The following is a 21,841-nucleotide window of genomic DNA, read 5'->3' as shown; positions in this document are numbered from 1 at the left end:
CACACCCTGTCCAATGGCGTTTGTGACACACACAAAGTGCAATGGGGTTTATGACGCACTCTATCCAGGGGTGTTTGTGATACACACCCTGTACAGGGGCGTTTGTGACACACACGTTGTCTGGGGGTGTTTCTGACACACACCCTGTCCAATGGGGTTTGTGACACAGACGCTGTCCAATGGGGTTTGTGACACACACTCTGTCCAGGGATATTTTGGACATACACAGTTTCCAGGGGGGCTTGTGACACATGCTGTCCAATGGGGTTTTTGAGACACACGTTGTCCAATGGGGTTTGTGACACATACACTGTCCAATAGGGTTTGTGACACACACCCTATCTAGGGGCGTTTGTGACATACACGTTGTCCAGGGGCGTTTGTGACACACACAGTTTCCAGGGGGTTTGTGACACACTCTGTCCAATGGGGTTTGTGACATACACACTCTCCAATGGAGTTTGTGACACACACGCTGTCCAGGGGCGTTTCTGACACAAACGGCGTCCAGGGGTGTTTATTACACACCCCATGTCCAATAGGGCTTGTGACACACAGGCTGTCCAATGGCGTTTGTGACACACACCCTGTCCAGGGGTGTTTGTGACACACCCAGTTTCCAGGTGGATTGTGACACACACGCTGTCCAATTGGGTTTGTGACACTCATGCTGTGCAATGGGATTTCTTACACACACGCTGTCTAATGGGAATTGTGACACAGACAGTGTTCAATGGGGTTGTGACACACACACTGTTCAATGTGGTTTGTGACACACACCCTGTCCAAGGAGGTTTGTGACACACACAATGTCCAACGGGCTTTGTAACATGCACGCTGTCCAATGGGGTTTATGTCACATACACTGTCCAATGGCGGTTGTGACACACACCCTGTCCAGGAGCGTTTGTGACACAAACGGTGTCCAGGGGTGTTTGTGACACACAGGCTGTCCAATGGGGATTGTGACACACAGGCTGTCCAATGGGGTATGTGACACACACGCTGTCCCGGGGTATTTTGTACACACACAGTTTCCAGGGGGTTTGTGACACACACGCTGTCCAATGGGGTTTGTGACACACGCACTGTCCAATGAGGTTTGTCACAAACATCCTGTCCAGAAACGTTTGTGACACAAACGGTGTCCAGGGGTGTTTGTGACACACAACTCGTCCAATGGGGTTTGTGACACACACGCTGTCCAATGTCGTTTTTGAAACACACAAAGTGAAATGGGGTTTATGACACGCACTCTATCCAGGGGTGTTTGTGATACACACCCTGTCCAATGGGGTTCGTGACACACACGCTGTCCAGGGGTGTTTGTGACACACACCCTGTCCAATGGGTTTTGTGACACAGACACTGTCCAATGGGGTTTGTGACACACACACTGTTTAGGGAGGTTTGTGAAACACACACTGTCCAAGAGCTGTTCTGACACACAGGCTGTCCAATGGGGTTTGTGAGACACACGCTGTCCAATGGGGTTTGTGACACAGAGACTGTCCAATGGCATTTCTGACACACACCCTGTCCAGGGGTGTTTGTGACACACCCAGTTTCCAGGTGGATTGTGACACACGCTGTCCAATTGGGTTTGTGACACACACGCTGTGCAATGGGATTTCTTGCACACGCGCTGTCTAATGGGAATTGTGACACAGACAGTGTTCAATGGGGTTGTGACACACAAACTGTCCAATGTGGTTTGTGACACACACCCTGTCCAAGGGGGTTTGTGACACACACCCTGTCCAGGAGCGTTTGTGACACATACGGTGTCCAGGGGTGTTTGCGACACACAGGCTGTCCAATGGGGTTTGTGACACACACGATGTCCAGGGGCGTTTGTGACACACACGTTGTGCAATAGATTTTGTGACACACACACTCTCCAATGGGGTTTGTAACACAAACGCTGTCCAGGGGTCTTTGTGACACACACAGTTTCCACGGGGGGTTGTGACACACACGCTGTCCAATGGGTTTTCTTACACACACGCTGTCCAATAGAGTTTTTGACACACACAGTGTTCAATGGGGTTTGTGACACACTAACTGTCCAAAGGGGTTTGTGACACAAAAGCTATCCAGAGGTGTTTGTGACACAAACACTGTCCAAGGGGGATTGTGACACACATGCTGTCCCATAGGGTTTGTGACACACACGCTGCCCAGGGGGGGTTGTGACACACAGGCTGTCCAATGCGGTTTGTGACAAACATGCTGTGCAATGGGGTTTGTGACACACAGGGTGTCCAATGGGGTTTGTGAGACACATGCTGTCCCACAGGGTTTGTGACACAAACAATGTCCAATGTGGTTTGTGGCATGCACGCTGTCCAGTGGGGTTTTTGTCACACATGCTGTACAATGGGGTTTGTGACACACACCCTGTCCAGGGGCATTTGTGACACACAGGGTGTCCAGGGGTGTTTGTGACAGACACCTTGTGCAATGGGGTTTGTGACACACACAGTGTCCAATGGAGTTTGTCACACACACTCTGTCCAGGAGTGTTTGTGACAGAAACGGCGTTCACAGGTGTTTGCAACACACACACTGTCCAGAGGGGCTTGTGACGCACACACTGTCCAATAGGCTTTGTGAATGACACGGTGTCCAGGGGTGTTTGTGACACACACCCTGTCCAATGGGGTTTGTGACACACACACTCTCCAAAGGGGTATGTGACACACTCCCTCTTTAGGGGCGATTGTAACACAAACGGTGTCCAGGGGTGTTTGTGAAAAACACACTGTACAGGGGTGGTTGCGAAACACGCTGTCCACTGGGGTTTGTGACACACACCCTGTCCAGGGACGTTACTGACACAAATGTTGTACAATGGGGTGTTTGTGACACACACCCTGTCCAATGGGGTTTGTGACACACAGGCTGTCCAATGGGGTTTGTGACACACACAATGTGCAATGGGGTTTGTGACACACACAAACTCCACCACGGTTTGTAACATACACCTTGTCCAGGGACGTTTGTTACACACACACTGTCCAAGGGGGTTTGTGACATAAATACTGTCCAATGAGGTTTGTGACACACACAATTTGCAATGGGGTTTGTGAACACGCATTCTGTCCAGGGGTGTTTGTGACACACACCCTGTCCAATGGTGTTTATGACACACACGCTGTCAAATGGAGTTTGTGACACACGCAGTATACAATGGGCTTTGTGACTCACACGTTGTTCAATGGGGTTTGTGACATGCACACTGTCCAATGGGGTATGTGACAAATACCCTGTCCAGGGGCGTTTGTGACACACACCCTTTCCAATGGGGTTTGTGACACACACGCTGTCCAATGGGGTTTGTGACACATACGCTGTCCAGGCGGGGTTGTGACACACGCTGTCCAATGGGGTTTGTGACACACGCTCTCCAATGGGGTTTGTGACACACACACTGTCTAAGGGTGTTTGTAACACACACACTGTCCAGGGGGTGTTGTGACACACACTGTCCAATGGGATTCGTGACACACACGCTGTCCAATGGGGTTTGTGACACACACGTTGTCCAATGGGGTTTGTGACACACACCTTATCTAGGGGCGTTTGTGACATACACGATGTCCAGTGGTGTTTCTGACACACACAGTTTCCGGGGGGGGTGTGACACACACACTTACAAATGGAGTTTGTTACACACACGCTGTCCAGGGGCATTTGTGACAAAACGGTGTCCAGGGGCGTTTCCGACATAAACGGCGTCCAGGGGTGATTGTTACACACACCCTGTGCAATGGGGTTTGTGAAACAACGGCTGTCCAATGGGTTTGTGACACACACGCTGTCCAATGGCATTTTTACCAAACACGCTGTCCAATGGGTTTTGCGACACACACACACTGTTTAGGGGGGTTTGTAACACACACACTGTCCAAGAGGGGTTGTGACACACAGGCTGTCCAATGCGGTTTGTGACACACACACTGTGCAATGGGGTTTGTGCCACACAGGGTGTCCAATGGGGTTTGTGAGACACACGCTGTCCAATGGCGTTTGTGACACACACCCTGTCCAGGGGTGTTTGTGACACACCCAGTTTCCAGGTGGATTGTGACACACACCCTGTCCAAGGGGGGTTGTGACACACGCAGTGTCCAATGGGCTTTGTGACTCACACGTTGTTCAATGGGGTTTGTGACACACACACTGTCCAGGGGTGTTTGTGACACACACCCTGTCCAATGGGGTTTGTGACACACACAAAGTGCAATGGGGTTTATGACACGCACTCTATCCAGGGGTGTTTGTGATACACACCCTGTACAGGGGCGTTTGTGACACACACGCTGTCCAATGGGGTTTGTGACACACGCACTGTCCAATGGGGTTTGTCACACACATCCTGTCCAGAAACGTTTGTGACACAAACGGTGTCCAGGAGTGTTTGTGACACACAACCCGTCCAATGGGGTTTGTGACACACACGCTGTCCAATGGCGTTCTTGAAATACACAAAGTGAAAAGGGGTTTATGACACGCACTCTGTCCAGGGGTGTTTGTGATACACACCCTGTACAGGGGCGTTTGTGACACACACGCTGTCCAGGGGTGTTTGTGACACACACCCTGTCCAATGGGGTTTGTGACACAGACGCTGTCCAATGGGGTTTGTGACACACACACTGTTTAGGGGGGTTTGTGACATACACACTGTACAAGAGCGGTTCTGACACACACGCTGTGCAATGAGGTTTGTGACACACAGGGCGTCCAGTGGGGTTTGTGAGACACACGCTGTCCAATGGGGTTTGTGACACACAGGCTGCCCAATGGCATTTCTGACACACACCCTGTCCAGGGGCGTTTGTGACACAAACAGTGTCCAGGAGGGGTTGTGACGCATACCTGTAGGTAGTTAGGGTCTGGACGCCGGAAGATCTCGCGCTGTACAGAAAGATAGTAGCCCCTCCCTAGGTAGGTAGGAGTATGTGAGGCAAGCAGATGGACGTGACGTTGCAAACCTAAGGTATATAACGCTGTGTTCCTTGTTAAGAAACGCCATTTGCTTTCCACCACAGTGGCGTCTGTGTGCTGATGGACCGAGCGACCTGGGATGTGGTCGCCGTGCTGTCTCTGAACCAGGTCGTCACTGCCCACTGAGAGGCAACAGGAAGGGAAGAGAACAAAGGGACTGAGAAACAAAGCAAAGTTTAGATCAAAATGAAGAGACTGGAAAGGGAAAACATGCAGCAATGAGCTGGAGGAAGAGGAAAAGAGGGCTGAGGAGCAGGAAAGAGGATGAGAAGACAAAGAAAAGGCAGAGCCAGCTGGACAGGGAAGATACAGCGAGAGGGGATGGGGCTGGGAACAGGCAAGGAAGACAGAAAGACAAACAGGACAGAAAGACATCAAGAAGGAAAAGGGGCAGTAATCTGGACAGAGATGGAGAAAGAAGCAGCAGGGAAAGGGCAGACAGGCAGAAAGACAGAGAGGAAGCAGGAGAGAGAAAGAACAATAAGGGTTGGGGCAGGATAGAGATTGGGAAAAAATCCTGGGGTGGGCAGCAAGAAGAAGAGGGACTAAAAAAGAAGAGGGGCAGGAATAGGCGCAGGGAGCAGGACAGAGGGATACAGTGAGAAATGATGGGGCACGGAGCGGGACAGAGCAACAGACAAGAATGACGACAAAGAGAAACTGCGGATGATGAGAACACAGAGGGGTGGAGACGGAGAGGGAGATACGAGAAACCCTGCACAGAGATTCAGAAGGGTGGGGGAATAGGTGAGGAAGCAGCAGAGGGCCAGAGGGAGAAGAGATGAAGAGGAAGAAGGGCACAGCAGGAAAGAGGAGGGAGCAGGGAGGGACTGGGACACAAAACAGGGTGAAATGTCCCCAAGGGCCCAGGACTCACCGCACTTCCTGCTCTCTGCACTGCCAGGCAAGCTGTGGAGATCAGGCACTTCTGTCTGTGAGAAATGCAGTTGTGATTTGTGCTGAGACGTTTGATGTTTACAGATACAACCAAATGAGGCTCGGGCTCTGAACCTGCAAAAAGGAAAAGGTGGGTAAGTTCTACATAAAAATTTTGAAACTTGTTTATGAGCTTATATTGATAGAGGGAGCTAACATTTTCAGGGTTAACCAACCACATAATAAGGGCCTACTAACGAACTAACACCCAGCGCTGTTTTGCTTATGGTCTAACGAACAAGTGTTTAAGGAATACAATTAAGGAATTGAATTAAACGTTGTTTATCCATAGAAAAAGCCTAAGTTATTTATTTCATTGCTTTACAACAAGTGATTGAATCTGCTATAGAAAAGTTCAACCCCCTCCTCTATAGCAAAGGACAAAAGAAAGTATGGATTTTTGTTGCATCTAATCCATAATGCAAGTACCAATTAAAACGTGTCTGCTGGAGTGGATATCCTGGACACGAACAGGCAGGTTCCTGGTGTTGTGCCCATGGTGATTCATCCACTGTGGCCGTGGGTGTCAGGCCTTGATACAACAGACACAAAACCTTGGGAGAGAGGTGATCACAGTAAAACGCTTAAAGATAATGAGCTAGCACACTTGATTTAGTCTTTATTTAAAAATACACACGGCTGCTGTCTTTTTCCAGTTTAGCTACGATGAGCTCCAATATCTCTATTAATTCTAACTACAACACGTGACAAAAATTAAGGGGGGAAAGCTTTGTTTTTACAACGGTAAATACAGTCTAAATCGTAATTTGGGAAACAGATAAAGGGGTGTAGCAGATGAGGCACAGACTCTCTTTAAGATGCAGAGAGACATTTAATACAAACTCAGGTTTGCATTTGAAACATCGCGGACCTCTGTCCTTGATGTACCGATCCTGTATCAATCCCTCTGTCCCTGATGTACCCACCGCGTATCAATCCCTCTGTCCCTGATGTACCCACCGCGTATCAATCCCTCTGTCCCTCATGTACCAATCCCTCTGTCCCTGATGATTCATGTCCCACACAGTCCTTGCTGCTTGTGTTGTTCCACCAGCGCTTGTTCTCACACTGTGACTCTTGCAATTTCTCACGGGCCTGATGTCACAACCCTGCCACATCTCCCCTTCTTTGTTTAACAATTCCAGCCACAGCAGCGTGTAACTGCACAGCCATTGCACCATTAAAGCTTTTTTCAACCATTCGTTGTGCACAAGAGAAGACACATGGTACACAATCAATAAGTACAGACTCCACATACAAACATTCTAAGCAGCGGGTTAAAGGGCCGTGCTTTGCAATTTTTTTGGCACCCATAACTGTTACAGAATCGCTACTTAATATTCCCTGCATAGTGTTTAACACAGAATAATGAGCTCCCAGTCAACTAAGAATTCTATTTCTCTGTTCTCCAAGTCAGGATCTATATTAATATATTTCTGAGCTGTCGGTTTAAGACGGTGTAAAAACTCAGTGGGAGACTCCTCACAATCCTGTTTAATCTCAGAAGGTTTTGGCATATTTACAGCTTTAGGCGCAGCGTGTCTAATCCCGTATAAAATGCACTGGCGATACCAATGCAGCCTGTGCCCCGATATAAGGATATCAGGATCCCACCCTGGGCTGACCGAGGGACAATTTTGATCTCATGTTCTCTGTGTATTCTACACCAATAGCTGTTCTTCAACAAACCTTTTACTGGTTTGCATTTCTTTCCCTGATTATCCTTTTTCAAAACAAATGGATCTGAAGGGGACAAAGACAATGCATATGTAACATTATGTATTGTGTAATATGCCTTATGTAATAGGCAATATATGATTTAAAATAGATATCTTACTACATATTACATGCAGCACATTACTATACTACAGATCTCAAAGTATACCCACCTAGACCTGTGAAGCATATTAATATTATTTACAGTGGCCACCATTAATTACAATACTCAATCAGATTCTCCCTGGTTGACGCCCTGTTGAACAGCAAACGATCCTTTTCCAATGTCAGAAAACACAGCCTGGGGGGGATTTCTCCCGAATCCTCCTGCCGATTGTCCACTACCTACTTCACAATCACAATAACAGACAATTGGTGAACCCTAAGTACTGGACTATAAAATCCCCCAAGACACAAGTAACAACAATAACAAACCACTAAAGCCAGAAACAATTATACAATTGCTAAGGCACAAACAGCAAAATCATTAAAGGTACCTTTATCAAATTGCTGTTCCCTCGTTTTTCTCTTTAATTTATTGTTTTCTCATTTTCCCCTTTAATTTTTTATTTCTTTCTTTTTTTAAGTTACCCAGTTTACCAAAATGCGCAGACGCGAATGCGCAGACCCAACGCGCTGGTGTCGCCCACGTCTCGCGCAGGCAGCGTGCCAACGCAACCAGACAATGAAAGTGCCTTATCTCATTGATGGGGTTTTACACGCGTCCCGAGCTGGTCCGAGGAGCTGTGGTCCCTTCCAGGAATTCCCCGGTGCCGGCACAAGGTCCCAGAGATTCTGGGATCCACGGGAGGTCAGGCAGATTATCCCATCCTCGTCGCCAGAAATGATACCGAAAAGTCATCAAACAGACTCTTTAACACTGTTTTGAAAGTGTTAAAAAGCAGGCACTTCTATTACAGCGCGCTGGGGGATCGCTCCTCTAATCGAGTGTGCGTTCCGCTTTCCTCTGGTTTTACAGATCGTGGAACTCCTCAAACAGCAAAACATGCCAACCAATGTTACAGACGTCTCGTGCTCTTTCACCAGCGCGTGCAGCAGCAACGAGAAATCTGGAATGAGCGTCTACAGAAACACGTACGTATTTACCCAATTCAGAACAATGCGTTACATCCGCTGGCCGTACTTCATTGGCAGTAACCCCTCCTGGATTAACACCCTCTGTGGATGGCGCGGGTGCCAACTGTTGGCAATCAGGGCAGGACATAAAAACGCTCCTGGCCTGATCCACTGTCATTTGAAGTTGTCGTTTTAACGCCTTTGCACTCTGGTGAAAGAATTTATGTGATCATTTAGCTTGCTCCAAGGCTTTAGGCACAGTGAGCGGCACAGCTCGTGCATCGGCCCTCCTACTGCCTTCCGCAAGTGGTCCTGGAAGGGCCACTGCGAGAGCGGGTGTGCATTGCATAATACCTATGATGTCTATGATTTATTAGAAACCATAGCATTCTCAATTCAGCCATCAAAAGAGGATTATCCTCTTCCTTAAGAAAAGAAGCTTCCAGGCGGTTAAGTATGCCAGCCACATAATATGAGCCAGTTACAACATTCACAGGCTTGTTACAGAACACCTCAAAGCGATCCTAACAGCTGTCAGCTCAAGAACTTGTTTGACTCTTGGTCTCTTTTTCTACCTTGTGTTTGCAGCACTGGGTATCTGAGTTTAGCCATGTATTTACAACTTTATGTGAGCGACCAAAGGCATCAGTAAATAGAGTCTTGTCGCTTACTGGTCGTTGCTGACAGCAGCATGTATCGCGAATTCTCCTTCGTTGTAGGAAGAAATATACCTTCAGGTCTACCCCATACATAGCATATAAACATTCTCTGCCTTTAATTATTGGTTTTGCATACATTTCTTTTATTATCCAAACTGTTTTCATTGGTGTGTGAGCTAGAAAAACCCATACGGCCACAGTCACCTTTCTCCCTCCTTGAGCTCTCCTGACCTGCGGTTCCACCACCGGTGTCTTCTTTCTCGATCCCTCTTGACTGGCAGGTGCGCTCCAACCCTCTTTATCCATCACTCTTCCTCATGGGTTCACCTCCTTCCTTGCTTTTCCTTTGCATGCTGCTACCCCTGAAGAGAAACACACAGAGGACTGAGCTACACCAGCCCAAGGGCACTACAGTCAGACAGGGGCTGAGTCCGGGGCTGACACCTCCCCACACCCCACAGCGCGCCCACCTTGCCTTGGCACCAGCCCCTGGCACAGCCCTTCCCTTCAGCTCTGCCCTCCCTGCAGCACAGCTTCCGCACGTGCCCTGCTCAGGCTGGACCCCAATGTCACGGGTTAGAAATGTCACAGCTCAGTACAAATGCCCACGGTCCTCACCTGCTCTTTGGTACTTGCGGAGGGTCACGTCGCTGTGCCCCAGGGCACTGGCCTGCACGGCCCTGCCCGGCAGCGGGAGCGTCTGGAGCTGCCGGCTGGTTCTCCAGCTTTAGGGTCACCCGCAGCAGCCCGCTCTCCTCAGCTCTGCACACCCAGCCAGTTGCGCCGCCCAGGCAAAGTCAGCTTCACCCTCTGCCCTACACCTCACCTGCAAACAGCCAACTCTTCAGCTGACAACTGCCCAAAACCCACCGACAAACCCTCCAAATCTCAGCCTTTCTCTTTCAGCTGCTGCCTCTAGTGCATCTCACAGACAAGCCTCCAAAATCCCCTCATCCTGCAACAATGCTCCAGCACTCATCGCCTGCGGGAACAACCGCCACAATACCATGCAAACACCAACCAGTTCTGGCACGGAAATATCGCTTTCTCCTCCAGATCCCACCTACACCAACTGCTGACAAACACACGCTGTCCTCACCAAAGCCAAACGCTGCAACAACCAGCGACAACTCAAATGTGCGTGTGCGGCGCAAAACCGCAGGTGTGAGCTAACGCAGAGCTGGGCTTGACAGCTGCACAGTGTGCACCCTGTGGCTTAACGTGGCCAGTCACTGCCATTCCGCCTTCTCCCTGGGAGAAGCGCATGAGCATAGGCTGCTTCAAGGCACGATGCGAACGGTTTGGATCTCCGGGTCTCTGAGGGCGAGAGCGATAAATGTGATCTGTGTGTGGCGCAGGAACTTCCCGTCCACTTGCTCCTCCATTCAGTCAGGTGCTGCAAGAGAGGGACAGAGAAAGAAACAGTTAGGACCGGATTAACAACCTCGTCATCCCTGTCCCCAAACCTGCAGGCGTCCTAGGAGGCCTGATCTAAGTTTGGCTCTTCTCCCGCTCTTTGCTGGAATACTTCACTGCACAAATTTCTGTCATGAACACTCTCTTAACCAGTCTGATGTGTTCATAGGTCCCAGCCCAGCGTCCATTCCTCAACGTACCTCAGCATTTCCCTTTGAAACCAGACCTGAGTGCCATCCCGTCCTGAGCTACCTCAGCATTGCCCCCTGCAGCCTCCCCGACGCCATCTCCTTCCCGAGCTCCCTCAGCCTTTCCCGCCAAAGCCTGCCCGATGTCACCCCCTCCCTGAGGTCCCTCAGCCTTTCCCGCCAAAGCCCCCCCAATGTCACCCCCTCCCTGAGGTCCCTCAGCCTTTCCCGCCAAAGCCCCCTCGATGTCACCCCCTCCCTGAGGTCCCTCAGCCTTTCCCGCCAAAGCCCCCCCGATGTCACCCCCTCCCTGAGGTCCCTCAGCCTTTCCCACCAAAGCCTCCCCGATGTCACCCCCTCCCTGAGGTCCCTCAGCCTTTCCCGCCCAAGCTCCTTCCGCGCCGTCCCGCCCTCAGGCTCCTCCGCCCCTCCCCCCGTTCCCGGCCCCTCCCCGCGGCAGCGCCGCCCCCGCCCCTCGCGCCCCCTGGCACCGCCCCGGCACCGCCCCCTCCCGCTTGCCTTCCTCCCTCTGCCCTGTGGCAACACGGGCTCCCCCCTCCGCCCCACGGCCCCGCCCGAGCCCCGCGCAGCGCTCAGCCCGGGGCTCCCTTCCCTCCCAGCCGCCCGCGTGTTTCCCCCTCGCCCCTTGCTCGGCCCGGGGCCGCGCTGTTGCGGCTGCCTGCCCCTCGCCTTCCTCCTGCCCAAACCAGCCCGTCCCTCCCCCTCCAGCCTCCCCCCTCAGCCGGGACCGGGGCGGCCCCGGCCGGTCTCCCCGGTGTCCGCCCGCCCCTCGCTCACCGCCGGCCTCGCCGCTCCTCGCGCGCTCCTCCCCCCGCCGCACCGGCGGCACGCGTTCCTCCGCCCCCGCACTTACGCAGCGTGGCCCCGCCCATCCGGCGCAGGAGCCAATCCCGTCCGCGCCCGCCACCGGGCCCCGCCCCCCCTCCCGGCCCGGAGCCGCCGGCGGCCGCAGAGCGGCGCTGTCCGCCCGCAGCGCGGCCCCGGCCCCGGCGGGGCAGCGGCAGCGGGGCCGGGAGCGCTCGGGCTGCGCCTGCCCGGGACGGCCCGGGACCGAGGGCTCCGCCGCTGCAGCCCGTTTCGTGCCGCTTGCACCCCCGGCTTACACGGCTGCAGCCTTCCTGCTGCTTTAGCTCACACATCTTTCTTCCTTCTACCTGCACAGCAGTTCACACTCACAAACGTTGCAGAAGAATCTACAAACATTACAAAGATAGACCACGGACCACAGCTTCCTGAGCTTTCGGGTTAAAGTTCCTGTAGATCCCCATGTCTCAATAAAACAGACACCACCAGGAGAGCTGCTGCCTCTGCCGTCTTTGGTCAGAAAGAAGTGACAACACCAGAAAACACATTGGTAGCCGGTGCTTTGACCAGTGAAGGTGGGATCTACAAAAGTCTGATTAAACCAAACAGCCTGAGGTCTTTATCAAGCTGCAGATCTGCCAGGCATGTTGAAATGCCTGAAATTTACTCCTGCAATATTCCACAATGGAACAGCCCTTCATCTCCAATCTCATCTCAAAGTTCCAAACCAGTACATTAAAAGCTGTCACTAGCTATTAGAAGACCACTGCAAGATCGTATTGCTTTTTGAGTTCAATACGAATTTTTCAATAAACCAAAACGCAAGCAGTTTCTGCAGTCTGTTGCTCATCCTCCTGTTCATTCCTTAGCACTGCAGCAATCGGTTTTTATACGACGTGTCAGCAGAGGCGTTTGAAAAACCCCAAACAAAACTTATTCCAGTCCACGGACCCCCTCGCTGCCCCCCCTCACTCTGAGCCCCACGATCAGCACTTGGTGTGGGAGAGGAGCACAGCTCGACATGTTGTATCTGGGATGCTGTATCTATTACGCTGTACCTAGGATGCTGTATCTGGGATGCTGTATATGGGATGCTATATCTGGGATGCTGTACCTGGGATGCTGTACCTGGGATGCTGTATCTGGGATGGCGTATCTAGGATACTGTATCTAGGATGCTGTATTTGGGATGCTGTATCCGGGAAGCTGTATCGGGGATGCTGAATCTGGGATGCTGTATCTGGGAGGCACCCGACCAGGTGCCTTTGTGTGAACATGAAGGAGCCGTCTATACAGAGCTCCCTTGAATCTGTCCGCGTGAGAAATGCAGGACTGGGCAACGTCGTGCAACACGTGGAACCTGGCCAACAAACGGCGCAGCTGTGCACTCACTCCAGCTTAAGCACGAATGGAGCCTGCAAAAAGGCACACTCATGTGGACAGACAATCGTTTGTAGACACACAAGCTTTCACGCACACGGTCGTCCAAGTACAGGGACGTATCTGCACGTACCCTCCAAAAGAATATTCTCTTGCAGCCACGTATGCGTGATGCAGTACGCCAACCATCAACGCACACCTGTTTACTCTCAAGCATGTCATCACGTTTCGCGTACGTCTTTCAGTCCATAGATGGAAGTGGGCGCGCTTGCGGATGTGTGCACGTGTGTGGCCAAGCGTTTGCTTAGTCATCAGTGTGTGAAAAGGTAGGTGCTTTTCTCTAGCTGCGTTCGCTGGCACGAGGTAGTGGGTGCACCTAGCTGGGAGCTTGTGGAATGGTTTCTGCTTGGTTTTCAGTGGGGAATCGTGTGTGTTCACGTGGACAACCAGAAGGCGTAGCAATCAGGTTCCAGCGCAGAAATCGCAAGTTTTCCGATGCACTCTCTTTCTCTCCCTATACCGAGTCGTGTATAGAAACCGCTAAGACTGCGATCGGCAAGTAAGCTACCACGAAGCATGCCGTACGGAGAAAACACCGACAGATCCTCGGTCCACACATTGTTTCTGATACGTGCTTGAACGCAAATACCTTCGTGCTGCTGTGACATAAAAGACAGCCGTCAGAATATGTGATTGCGTGCATAGGTGCAATTGCTTGGTTCCACATTCAGTCCTGGTGTGCGGGGCTTTCAGAACTGGTTCTGTGGAGTCGTCTGCGGAAATGCCGCTGACGCAACACGCACCCTCGATTGTTAACCAAAATATAGGCAGACGCGTTTTACCACGTCGTTCAACGTGCAGAGAGCTACGTCTGTTCCGAAGAGACAAGGGAAACGCGTGTGCACGCACAGAAGAAAAACTCGACCAGGTGCCTTTGTGTGAACGTGAAACAGCCGTCTGTACACTCGCAGACACGGGAATGTGCATCAATGCAGTCACACAGCCACCAGCTTTTGAGCACAGGCTCTGCTGGTTTTCGCACTTTTCAGCCACAATCCCGAAAGCCGCACACAATGCAGTTCATTCGCTAAATGTCGTCTAGGGAAGCATTTCTCCGGTCGATCTACCGCTCAGCTTTCTTTTGGCGTTACTGAGAAATGTCAGCGCAGGGAATCCGTCTCTGTCGAGCACACATCAATCCCTCTTCGGTTTTCCTTTGTTGACTCTGCCTAGATGATTTCCCTGGTCTCTCTTCACCGAGGCAGTCGTGGCTGTGCTGTGTTACACACAGGGACAGGCAACGCACACCAAGTGTCAAGAGACACACTCCGCTGAGCTCAACACTAGCGCAGATGCACATGTGCGACGAAATCAGCACACATGCTTGTGGAGAGAAAGACATGGACTCTCACGCGTGTGGAGCAACGGATAGATACAACAGGAGCCAGGAACACAAACTGACTTCCAGGCACACTGTCCTCACACCAACAGGGACGGCTCTGCAGCTATCCTAGACGTTGATTATCGAACTAGCCACACTGACCTGCCCGAAACTCCCAGACACTTACAGGCAAGACACAATCTCTCCGACAAGCACACAAGTGTTCGCTCTCAGCTGTAGATCAGGGACAAGCTTGCGCAGTGATGCCCTGTTGTTCTTTCGCGTTAAGGCATGATCTGTTTCGTTTCTCTTGTCCATCGGCTGCTGAGCGCCTTTTCTCGGGCCACTGTGAAGCATTTGCCATAGGTGAGAAGTAGCTCGGAGCAGATTCAGTTCTGCCTACGACTGTCTTTGCTCCTTTACTAGTAGAGCTCCCGTGCATCTGTCCGCGTGAGAATTGCAGGACTGGGTAACGTCGTGCAACAAGCAGAACCTTGCCAACAAACGGCGCAGCTGTGCCCTCACTCGCGCTTAAGCACGAATGGAGCCTGCATCAAGGCACACGCATGTGGGCAGACAATTGTTTGTAGACACACATGCTTTCACGCACACGGTCGTCCAAGTACAGGGACGTTTCTGCACGTACCCTCCAAAAGAATATCCTCGTGCAGCCAATATGCGTGATGCAGTAGGCCAACCATCAATGCACACCTGTTTACCCTGAAGCATGTCAGCACGTTTCGCTTACTTCTCTTTGTGCATAGATGGGAGTGGGCGCACTTGCGGATATGTGCATGTGTGTGGCCAGGCGATTGCTTAAGCATCAGTGTGTGAAAATGTAGGTGCTTTTCTCTAGCTGCGTTCGTACACGCGAGGTGGTGGGTGCACATACCTGGGAGCTTGTGGAAAGGTTTCTGCTTGGTTTTCAGTGGGGAATCGTGTGTGTCCACGTGGACAAAAACAATGCGTAGGAACTAGGTTCCAGCGCAGAAAACGCATGTTTTCCGATGCGCTCTCTTTCTCTCCCTATACTGAGTCGTGTATAGAAACCGCTAAGCCTGCGATCGGCAAGTAAACTACCACGAAGCGTGCCGTACGGAGAAAATACCAACACATCCTCGGTCCACACATTGTTTCGGATATGTGCTTGAACTCAAATACCTTCGTGCTGCTGTGACATAAAAGACAGCCGTCAGAATATGTGATTGCGCGCACCTGTGCAATTGCTTGGTTATACATTCAGTCCTGGTGTGCGGAGCTTTCAGAACTGGCTCTGCGGAGTCGTCTGCGGAAATGCCGCTGACGGAACACGCACCCTCGATTGTTAACCAAAATATAGGCAGACGCGTTTTACCACGTCGTTCAGCATGCAGAGAGCTACGTCTGTTCCGAAGAGACAAGGGAAACGTGTGTGCACGCACAGAAGAAAAACCCGACTAGATGCATTTGTGTGAACGTGAAACAGCCGTCTGTACACTCGTAGACACGGGAACGTGCATCAATGCAATCACACAGCCACCAGCTTTTGAGCACAGGCTCTGCTGGTTTTCGCACTTTTCAGGCACAATCCCGAAAGCCGCGCACAAAGCAGTTCATTCGTTAAATGTCGTCTAGGGAAGTATTTCTCCATTCGATCTACCACTCAGCATTCTTTTGGCGTTACTGAGAAATGTCAGCGCAGGGAATCCGTCTCTGTCGTGCACACGTTAATCCCTCTTCGGTTTTCCTTTGTTGACTCTGCCTAGATGATTTCCCTGGTTTCTCTTTGTCGGAACAGCCATGGCTGTGATGCGTTACACACAGGCATAACGAACGCACGTCAATGTCGAGAGACACACTCTGCTGAGGTCAAAAGTAGCACAGATGCACATGTTCGATGAAATGAGCACACATGCTTGTGGAGAGAAAGACATGGACTCACACACGTCTGGAGTGACGAATAGATACAGCAGGCGCCAGGAAAACAGACTGACCTACAGGCACACTGTCCCCACACCAACAGGGACCTCTCTGCAGCTATCCTAGACGTTGATTATCGAACTAGCCACACTGACCTGCGCCAGACTCCCAGACACTTATAGGCAAGACACAATCTCTCCGACAAGCACACAAGTGTTCGCTCTCAGCTGTAGATCAGGAAGAAGCTTGCGCAGTGACCCACTGTTGCTATTTCGCATTAAGGCATGATCTGTTTCGTTTCTCTTGTCCATCGGCTGTGGAAAGCTATTCCTCGCGCACTGTGAAGCATTTGTCAAGGGTGAGAAGTAGCTCGGAGCAGCATTCAGTTCTGCCTACGACTGTCTTTGCTCCTTTACTAGCAGAGCTCCCTTGCATCTGTCTGCGTGAGAAATGCAGGACTGGGCAACGTCTTGCGACACGCGGAGCTTTGCCAAAAGACGGCGCAGCTGTGCACTCACTCCAGCTTAAGCACGAAATGAGACTGCAAAAAGGCACACTCATGTGGCCAGACAATTGTTTGTAGACACACATGCTTTCACGCACACGGTCGTCCAAGTACAGGGACGTATCTGCACGTACCCTCCAAAAGAATAGTCTCGTGCAGCCACGTATGCGTGATGCAGTACGCCAACCATCAACGCACACCTGTTTACTCTCAAGCATGTCATCACGTTTCGCGTACGTCTTTCTGTGCATAGATGGGAGTGGGCGCGATTGCGAATGTGTGCTTGTGTGTGGCCAAGCGTTTGCTTAGTCATCAGTGTGTGAAAAGGTAGGTGCTTTTCTCTAGCTGCGTTCGCGGGCACGAGGTGGTGGGTGCACCTAGCTGGGAGCTTGTGGAATGGTTTCTGCTTGGTTTTCAGTGGGGAATCGTGTGTGTTCACGTGGACAACCAGAAGGCGTAGCAGTCAGGTTCCAGCGCAGAAAAGGCAAGTTTTCCGATGCGCTCTCTTTCTCTCCCTATACCGAGTCGTATATAGAAACCGCTAAGACTGCGATCGGCAAGTAAGCTACCACGAAGCATGCCGTACGGAGAAAATACCAACACATTCTCGTCCACACATTGTTTCTGATACATGCTTGAACGCAAATACCTTCGTGCTGCTGTGGCATAAAAGACGGCCGTCAGAATATGTGATTGCGTGCATAGGTGCAATTGCTTGGTTCTACATTCAGTCCTGGTGTGCGGAGCTTTCAGAACTGGCTCTGCGGAGTCATCTGCGGAAATGCCGCTGACGGAACACGCACCCGCGATTGTTAACCAAAATATAGGCAGACGCGTTTTACCACGTCGTTCAGCATGCAGAGAGCTACGTCTCTTCCGAAGAGACAATGGAAACGCGTGTGCACGCACAGAAGAAAAACCCGACTAGATGCATTTGTGTGAACGTGAAACAGCCGTCTATACACTCTCAGACACGGGAACGTGCATCAATGCAGTCACACAGCCACCAGCTTTTGAGCACAGGCTCTGCTGGTTTTCGCACTTTTCAGGCACAATCCCGAAAGCCGCGCACACTGCAGTTCATTCGCTAAATGTCGTCTAGGGAAGCATTTCTCCGGTCGATCTACCGCTCAGCTTTCTTCTCGTGTTACTGAGAAATGTCAGCGCAGGGAATCCATCTCTGTCGAGCATACGTCAATCCTTCTTCGGTTTTCCTTTGTCTCTGCCTAGATGATTTCCCTGGTCTCTCTTCACCGAGGCAGTCGTGGCTGTGCTGCGTTACACACAGGCACAGCAAACGCACACCAAGTGTCCAGAGACACATTCCGCTGAGCTCAACACTAGCACAGCTGCACATGTGGGACGAAATCATCACACATCCTTGTGGAGAGAAAGACATGGGCTCACACGCGTGTGGAGCGACGGATCGATACAGCAGGTGCTAGGAACACAGACTGACCTACAGGCACACTGTCCCCACACCAACAGGGACCACTCTGCAGCTATCCTAGACGTTGATTATCGAACCAGCCACACTGACCTGCCCGAAACTCCCAGACACTTACAGGCAAGACACAATCTCTCCGACAAGCACACAAGTGTTCGCTCTCAGCTGTAGATCAGGGACAAGCTTGCGCAGTGATGCCCTGTTGCTCTTTCGCGTTAAGGCATGATCTGTTTCGTTTCTCTTGTAGATCGGCTGCTGAGCGCCTCTCCTCGGGTCACTGTGAAGCATTTGCCATAAGTGAGAAGTAGCTCGGAGCAGCATTCAGTTCTACCTACGACTGTCTTTGCTCCTTTACTACCAGAGTTTCCGTGTATCTGTCTGCATGAGAAATGCAGGACTGGGCATCGTCGTGCAACACGCGGAGCTTTGCCAACAAACGGCGCAGCTGTGTACTCACTCCAGCTTAAGCACGAAAGGAACCTGCATCAAGGCACACGCATGTGGACAGACAATCGTTTGTAGATACACCTGCTTTCATGCACACGGTCGTCCAAGTACAGCTGCGGGTTGCGCGGCCCCTCGGGCAGGGTGCTCCCGGTCTCTTGGCCGCAGGCTGGGGCTGGCAGACGGGTTTAGGTGCTTTAGCCTGCTTTTTTGCCAGCGCCGCCTTCTCGGTGCCGTGAAGAAAATCCCGCGCGGTTGTTTCCGCTCACTGCTCAGGAGATTCCGCGTCTGGGGCCATGGACTGAGGAAGAACATTTGCAAGTTGGAGGACGCTACAAGATATTCCCCGTGGAAGCCGGAGAAAAGGCAAATGGGCTGCCAGTGGAGCTGTGTTCCGTGCAGTCTTCAGTTTAGGACGTTCAGTTTGTCCTTCCAGAAAAGGAGCAGTCATTGGTAGGCCTGGGAGAGGCCATTAAGTGCGTGATCAGCATTGAAGCCAGATTGCACTCCACGTTGCTGCTGTCGGTCTTGGCTTTCGGTGGTTTCCCCACGGCTGCCTAGTGTTTGGGAGCGCGGAGGGGGCGTTTTTTCTTCCCCAAGGAGAGGCTGTGCTTAAAAAAGAATTTGTTTCCTCAGAGAAGTGCAAGTCCGTGTGTGTAAGCCAGCCAAAATCGCCAGCCTAGTCAAGTTCCGAGTGTGCGTCTGTCAGACGGCCGCTTGACGTTGCCGAGTTCCCAGCTGTGCAGTTGTACTGGCGAAGGGCAATGCAGGACGGAAGGGTTTTTTCTGCTGCGGGGACCCAGCCGCCCCCCTTTTCAGCGGAAAGCAGGGGAGCGCGGTTTATTGTTCCCTTTGCAACACGGCTGCTGGCGCGGGAGGGCTGGTTGGGGCTGGAGGGGCGGAGCGCTGGTTGGCTGCCTAGGCACGTCAGTCGCCACTCTGTCCGCCTATCAGGTTGCCAGAGGGGCGGGCGTTGAGGTCTCCGTACTGCGCATGCCCGACTCGCGAGCGCTGCTAGGCGGCGAGAGAGGTGATTGACGTGTCCTAGGCAGCCAACCGGGACGCGGCAAGGGGCGGGTGCTGCGGTCTCGCTACCGCGCATGCCCAAAGCACGAGCGCCTGGCGGGAGCGGAGCGGCGAAAGAGGCGGCAGGTGAGTGCGGCCGCGGCGGGGGTGACCGTGCCGGTGGAACGGGGGGGGCGGGATTTGCCGGCGCGGCGCGGCGCGGAGCGGAGGCGTTCGTCTCCGGTTCCCCCCCGCCGAGCTGGCGAAGCTGGCGGGAGGCGTGTGACCCTGCGGGCAGGTGCGCTGAAGGCTGGCGGTCTGGAGCCGTGTCTCCCTCCGGCGCAGCGCCCGTGCCCGCTCCGGCGGTCCCTCCGAGAGCGGCGCAGCCCCCGTTAGTCGGGGGGACGTTGAAAAGCAGAGCTGGTGGCGTGGCGAGTGGGGCGCCGCTTCGGCGGGAGCTCGGGGCGAGGCGCGGCGGGTTCTGTGTCCTGTGGGCGCGGCTCTCGCGCCGCGACTGTCTGTGTGCTAGACGCCCTGAGTCCTAAGGAGATGTATCTTTTAGGATTCGTTCTACAAGTCAAAGAGAGGAGCCGAATATGTGCTGAATGTTATAGTTAGAACTGATATTCTGTGAAGAAGTGAAGTGGTCTGAAAAAAAGACACATTTCTTAAAAGCTAGTGCAGCATTGTGTATCTTCATATGAATCGACTCAAACGTCCCCCCCGTAAATAAAACCCAACTCCCCCCAGAAACAACAGAGAAGAAACGAGCTAGCAGAGCTCCTGTGACAAAAGGAGGTCAGTATTTTTCCCTCAGTTTTTTCCTTATCTGAAGAAATCAAAGAGAATTTTAGATCGTATTTTTTCCGTCTAAATCAAATGTTGACGTAGACTTTTGTGTTCAGATAATCAACATTGTCTGTAAAGAATTGTTTAACAAAAACAAGCAGAAACCAAAACCAGGTTCAGCCCTGTAAGAAGCATAGAATAATTTCGTTTGTAAGAGACCATCTAGGGGGGTCATCTTGTTGAATTGCCTTCACAATGAGATCAGGTCACTGAATGCCTTGTCTACTGAAATTCTGAATATCTCCAAGGTTGGGGATTCCATGGGCTCCCCGGGAAGCTGGTGCTTAACCATTTGTGTCACCAAACATGCTAAAAAAATACCTCACTAGTTAGCTTTGTTTTACCATGAGAAGCTTTTTTTCTCTTCATAGGTGTTGCACCCATCATTATTGTGGGTGATGAAGGAGCTTCTGGGGTGGTTGGGATAGCACATTCATCCCAGCATGTTCTGATTGGAGAACCTTCAGGAAATTATAATGGGACTGCTCTTATTAGGCGAGTACATCACTCATTTATCCAAAACAGCTCTGTTTCAAAAGCTATGAGGCTCCACATTTGGCAAGAATTAATTGAATGCTGCATTTCATTATCACTTCTAAAATCATAAGTATTTTTAAAATTAGATGCTTGTTTTTTAAGAAGGGCAGAACATACTACGTAGGTGTCTTTTCAGTATTGCTGAGGAGCTTTAGATATGTCTTCCAATTATTTACAACATAGATTCATTAAAGGAAAGAGGATTCTAATCAAAGGAATAGGGGAAGGCAGTCAATTATATTTGAAGATGCTTTGTGCTTTTCAGGATTCAGTTCAGGATTGGTGCTTGAACTGAAATTCGGTACATTGTTACGATGATCAGCATAACCAAAGCAGCACTGGGTCTTAGTTGAAACAAGATGCAATTCTTTCACTGCATTCAGTCAGCTGAAAACAAGATGAAGAAATCACAATGTTACCATACCTTCTAACAGAATTGGAGAAAAAGTATTACAACACTTTCCCTTAGTGAAACAGCAAATGTAAGCAAGAAAACAGATTCTCATGCTGCCCTGAGAATCCCAACAGACAAAGGGATGCTTTGTGCAGCACCAGTTTAGAACA

At 51.4% G+C, this 21,841-nt stretch overlaps 1 protein-coding gene across 1 annotated transcript in view; it reads left to right on the top strand.

Annotated features, from left to right (window-relative positions):
* Positions 1-15,274: 15,274 nt before the first annotated feature.
* Positions 15,275-21,841, top strand: part of LOC308044774 (adhesion G-protein coupled receptor V1-like) — a gene marked incomplete at both ends in the record, with an annotated part of 30,833 nt that continues 24,266 nt past the window's right edge. Inside the window, 3 exon segments of the mRNA XM_080351640.1 lie at positions 15,275-15,279; positions 18,690-18,739; positions 21,112-21,235. Coding sequence (XP_080207766.1) covers positions 15,275-15,279; positions 18,690-18,739; positions 21,112-21,235 — 179 coding nt within the window.

The sequence above is a fragment of the Nesoenas mayeri genome, assembly GCF_963082525.1.
Source record: "Nesoenas mayeri genome assembly, chromosome: 11".
In the NCBI taxonomy this organism is placed as follows: Eukaryota; Metazoa; Chordata; class Aves; order Columbiformes; family Columbidae; genus Nesoenas; species Nesoenas mayeri.
Note: the sequence above shows the minus strand (reverse complement) of the source record. Positions and strands in the feature narration are given on the sequence as shown.